General features: G+C 31.8%; 1 protein-coding gene across 1 annotated transcript; it reads right to left on the reverse strand.

Moving 5' to 3' along the window:
• Nucleotides 1-265: 265 nt before the first annotated feature.
• Nucleotides 266-2,694, reverse strand: LOC109336921. Its single transcript, XM_019573757.1, has 3 exons — nucleotides 2,203-2,694; nucleotides 1,349-1,555; nucleotides 266-1,096 (listed from the first exon to the last, which is right to left on the reverse strand). Exons 1-3 carry the CDS (start codon nucleotides 2,614-2,616, stop codon nucleotides 497-499), a joined length of 1,221 nt encoding a protein of 406 aa, XP_019429302.1. The 5' UTR covers nucleotides 2,617-2,694; the 3' UTR covers nucleotides 266-496.
• Nucleotides 2,695-4,587: the final 1,893 nt, after the last annotated feature.

A 4,587-nucleotide genomic window follows, 5' to 3' on the forward strand; every position in this document is an offset into this window, starting at 1 on the left:
TGTAGATATTATGCAAAACATGATATTGATAATAAGAGTGATGTTTACTTATTCCATCTATTATTAACTAGGAATCTATATATATATTCATTAATTATTTATATATATATATATATAATATTATGACATCGTTCAACGTGATCATTATATAAAACTGTGTACACTATAAACCAGAACTTACATTTCATATATAAAGTTGTGTTCTTAATAAATAAAAACACAAGCCAAATTATTTGCTAGATGTTAAATCATTTGGTACAAATGAATGAGCATGATTTAAAAGAAGAAAAATAACACTAAAGAATGTGCACGAGCAGATTTTTTCTATTCTTGAGTTTATAACTAGTAAGTAGTAACAACTAGTGCTAACACATATTACAATGTACTAACATCATAATGGCTTCATTTTCCTATCCAATTTTCCTTTTGATTCTCCAAGAATGAAGAAGCATTATGTTTTTTGTTTCATCAATGAGAGAATTATGTAACTACGGAATTAACAATCTCGTAAATTCCATGATTCTTGAGCCTGGAAATATGATGATGGTCTTTGCATTTTAACACTACTTAAGCTGTTTCTAGCTGCCATCATTTCATTGAGTGAAAGCTTTTTCTTTGGTTCAGGTCTCTGCCTTGGAGCACTATGAGACCTTACTTTTGCATTAAATGACTTAGTATTGGCCATGTAGCCATTAGAATTGCAGTAAGGTTGAAAGTAAGTATCTCCGTAAACATTCTTGGCCGGTGTAGCAGGGGCATTAGGCCTCCGATAACTCGCGAAACGAGGGGTGTTATGTGTTGTGGAGTACCTACACTCGTCGACATTGAAGTACAATTCGAAATCTTGAACATGTTTGCATTCTGGAACAGAGATTTTTCCGGGTAATGGACTAGGAAGTGGAGACGATATTGCGTGACGAGGCGTATCTTCTCCACATTCAGACATTGTAGAGGTAAAGCGCCGAGATCTTGATCTAGTCTTGTAAGTGTCAATTTCAACAACTTTGGGACTTTCATCAAATCCATTCAATGACGTTTCATAAGATGCAGGTAGCCTTTTACTGTGGAATTCACTCCTTGTTTCATGAAATCGTTCCTACGAGAAAAAACAAATGAATAAGGAACATACTATTAAATACGACATTAATCGTTGGAGTGAAAGTACTAACATTTCGAATCGTCTATTCACACTCTTTATCAACCAATCATAACTTTATAAAACAAAAACTGAAGTTATCATTGCTTAATAAGAAATGTGAATATTAATTTGGAGTACTAACAGCATTTGCTTAATTGTTGAAATGTAATGTTTGATATTGGTATGCAGATAAGAAAAGTAGTATCTTACCATAGATTTTCTTGCAAGAACTTCTGTTAAAAATCTATTATCTTTGCTCAGAGAACGACGAGCTTGCTGCGATCTAACTGTAGCTTGAGCTCTTATTAGAGCTTGCATACTGTGAAGAGTTGCAGCAGCCCTCTTTCGAACTAAATACCCTTTCACAAGAGCCTGAATCTTAACCAATGCTTTGAGTGCTCTAAGCGCCTTTCGTGCCTGAATCGAAACAAAATAAGGTTCAAATCGAGTTCTTATAGAACACACTAAAAACCATAAATGTACACAAAGTCTCTGTAACATAAACTTTTTGCATTAGAATGAGAAAGAGTGACATTGATAAGGTGGTGATGAAATTAACCTTAACAAAATGGTGAAGAAAGGAAAGTGCAGATGCAAGTTTCAATGACCCAAAGACATGCAGGCACTGTTTCATTAAGAATCTAAATGGGACATAGATCTGTTGTCACAGTTATTCTCTCATTCGACATGTATCAATCAAAACATAACATGTCAATTAAATTTTTTAAATTTTATTGTTGTTTTTGTTTCATTATCATTGGTGTGGGATAACGTATGAGATAAGATATGGTACAACATATCTCTCTTCATCTAAACCAACTTTCCCACCTTTTAAGAGCAGACAAGGGAGTAAGAATCAAGCAAAGCACTTCACTTTATCTCAACCAAAAACATTTGTCCCAGACAAAAAGCATCACAAAACAATGCAATTTAGTAAATACCATTTGATATAAAACATTTCTAAAAAAAAGACACATTCACATTACTTAGAAATAGAAACACATCATTCACCTTTAACAACAATCAATTTGGTTTGAACATTCCTAAGAGATAAAGTCACATACCAAATAGCCTTTGAAAAAACTTTGGATCTTAACTGCAGCCCATTTCTCTAAGCTCCCACTGAACAATGTGCCCCTCCCCTGGCTTGTCAGCCTCACAACTGCCACTGCCGCGTGCGCTGCGGCCATGGCCGCATCCGCAGCAGCGGCTGTGGCAGCTGCAACAGCAATTGCATGCTTGTTCTGCTCATTTTCAGATTCAGTAATATAGGATCTGAGCCAAGCACTGTTACCAGAAGGTGAAAGTGGAACATGACTATTAGGAGAAGCTGCTGCTATATCCTTCCCTTGTTTAGCAAAACTACACCTTCTCTTTTCATTGTTATCATGAACCATTGACACCAAATTGGAATCATTGTGATTCTTTTCTTTCTTCATACCAAACAATCCTTTCAACCACCTTGTAGCTTTTCCCATAATAGCTTTTTCCTCACTACAACTTTTTTTAGTCACTATGTGGAGTGAGAAAAAAAAGTGTATCAAAATGAATATGTGAGTAGTGACTATAAGTAAAGAAGTGTAGTAGAAATAACCAATGTTGCCTAGTGTATTATAAGTGAATGAATGTAACAGAAAATATTCACCCATTATATATTAATAATCATTGGTTCAAAAGTAAAAGTAATACATGATGAAATTTGTCGATAGCAATTTACACTATTAAGGCACCCCAATTAAACTCGTAAAAGTGCTTTCAATAAATAGGTGGAATATTTATGCACGTTAATATATCAGCTATTATTTGTTTGTATTATTTTTATTTAAGAATCAATAATGATGAAAGATAAATAATTGATAATGTAATAATAATATAAAAAATTATTACATTATAAATGCATACATCCTTTCTTTTAATAATAAAATAAAAACAAAGAGGTAAAAGTTGTGAAGAATATAGTAGAATCTCGAAAAGGTTGCAAGTGAGAAATAATGAGATTAGAGTGTGGAGAAAAAGATTAATAAAACAGTGCAGAAAGCATCAAACATTTTTATAACCAATAATATCTTTCATCTATCAGTAACAAAATAATCGAATATTTAACATTTTAGTCTAACTAATATTTGATGAGACACTACGAAATCAAAGTCTTGTTGGTAAAAAGATCACATATTGAAATTAAAATAACAGAGATAAAAATAAATAATTGGATAAAGATTGAAGTTTTTTTTTGAAAATTTCAGACAACACCTCGTGAAGAACTGCATTATAAGACAAAAAGAGAGTCATAGAAAGCTATGAGAGGCTAAAATGAATGAAAGAAAAAATATAAAAAAATAACCTCAAAACCCCATTAAAGTAGTTAGTTAACAAACACTTGGAAGTTCAAAATCTCACCGGTACAGCTAAGTGACAAGAATTAACAGACAAAGCATAAAAGTGAAAATCTTATGGAAAAAAGTGATAATAATCATAGGGAAAATCCAACACAAACAAACACAACTTCTTATCTGAAATTCAAAAACAATCTCAAACAACATGAACTTTTAAAAAAGCTAAAAAAAATTAAAAAAAACTCTTGCAATTCTTTCCCTTCTCTCTAACTTTGTAGTAGTTCAAACTCTTCATTGACCAACAACTTGGGTTTCTCTAATTTTCTCTTCCACTATCTAAAGCCTATTCCTTTATTAAGAAAGAAAATAAATAAAAATGAGAGTTTGAGTTAAGTTCTGCAACTGCATAATAAAACTTGTACCAACTAATATGAATTTTGCTGTAATGTAACATTTAAAGCTTGTACCAACTAATATGATTGCTTTATATATATCATATTTTTTGTCCCATGATAATAGGCCAAAATTGGGGTCTCAAATTATGCTTAGTGTTTTAGAGGAAAAGCAGATCTTTCTGATTCTGTATTTTTATGACAAAAGTGATTCAAGAATAAAAACACTTTCTCCCTAATCATTATCATGATTCCATTGCTTACTACCTTCTATGTGGCATAGTTTCTTCTGCTAGCAAACCTTAAATGATGCCTTAGTGAAAAGGTTCATGTTTTTTTTGCCAAATAGGGTGGTGAACTGGGATGAAAATAATATGTTTTCATTCATGTCTTATTTGATGTCACAATCTAACGAGAAAGTTTCATTCATTAAAAAAAAATTATAAAAATAGAAATTAATATTATTTCATAAAATTTGATTGGATCGAAACATAGAGATAGAGAAATTACGGGACAGTTGATCCTTATCAGGTGATAAATGAATGGAGCAGTCGATAAATGTGTTCGTCCTAATGATAGTATCTAGCATCTTCTAATAGTCATGTTAAACGTTATTCCCTTTCTTTTTATGCCTTTTGTTGGAAAATAAATATTTCGTGTTTTTTCAAAATTTAATATAATATCAACTATTTTTTATCTAATTTATTATTACTTTCATTGTTAG

Source organism: Lupinus angustifolius, unplaced genomic scaffold (genome assembly GCF_001865875.1).
Source record: "Lupinus angustifolius cultivar Tanjil unplaced genomic scaffold, LupAngTanjil_v1.0 Scaffold_1_426, whole genome shotgun sequence".
Lineage (NCBI taxonomy): Eukaryota > Viridiplantae > Streptophyta > Magnoliopsida > Fabales > Fabaceae > Lupinus > Lupinus angustifolius.

Bases quoted from the DNA above. Each gene is read 5' to 3' on its own strand.
- LOC109336921 (XM_019573757.1), bottom strand. From the start codon at position 2,616: ATGGGAAAAGCTACAAGGTGGTTGAAAGGATTGTTTGGTATGAAGAAA. The intron at 1,556-2,202 runs GTATGTGACTTT...GTTTCGATTCAG, and splicing joins GTTTTTTCAAAGGCTATTTG to GCACGAAAGGCGCTTAGAGC. The intron at 1,097-1,348 runs GTAAGATACTAC...TTTTTCTCGTAG, and splicing joins TTCTTGCAAGAAAATCTATG to GAACGATTTCATGAAACAAG.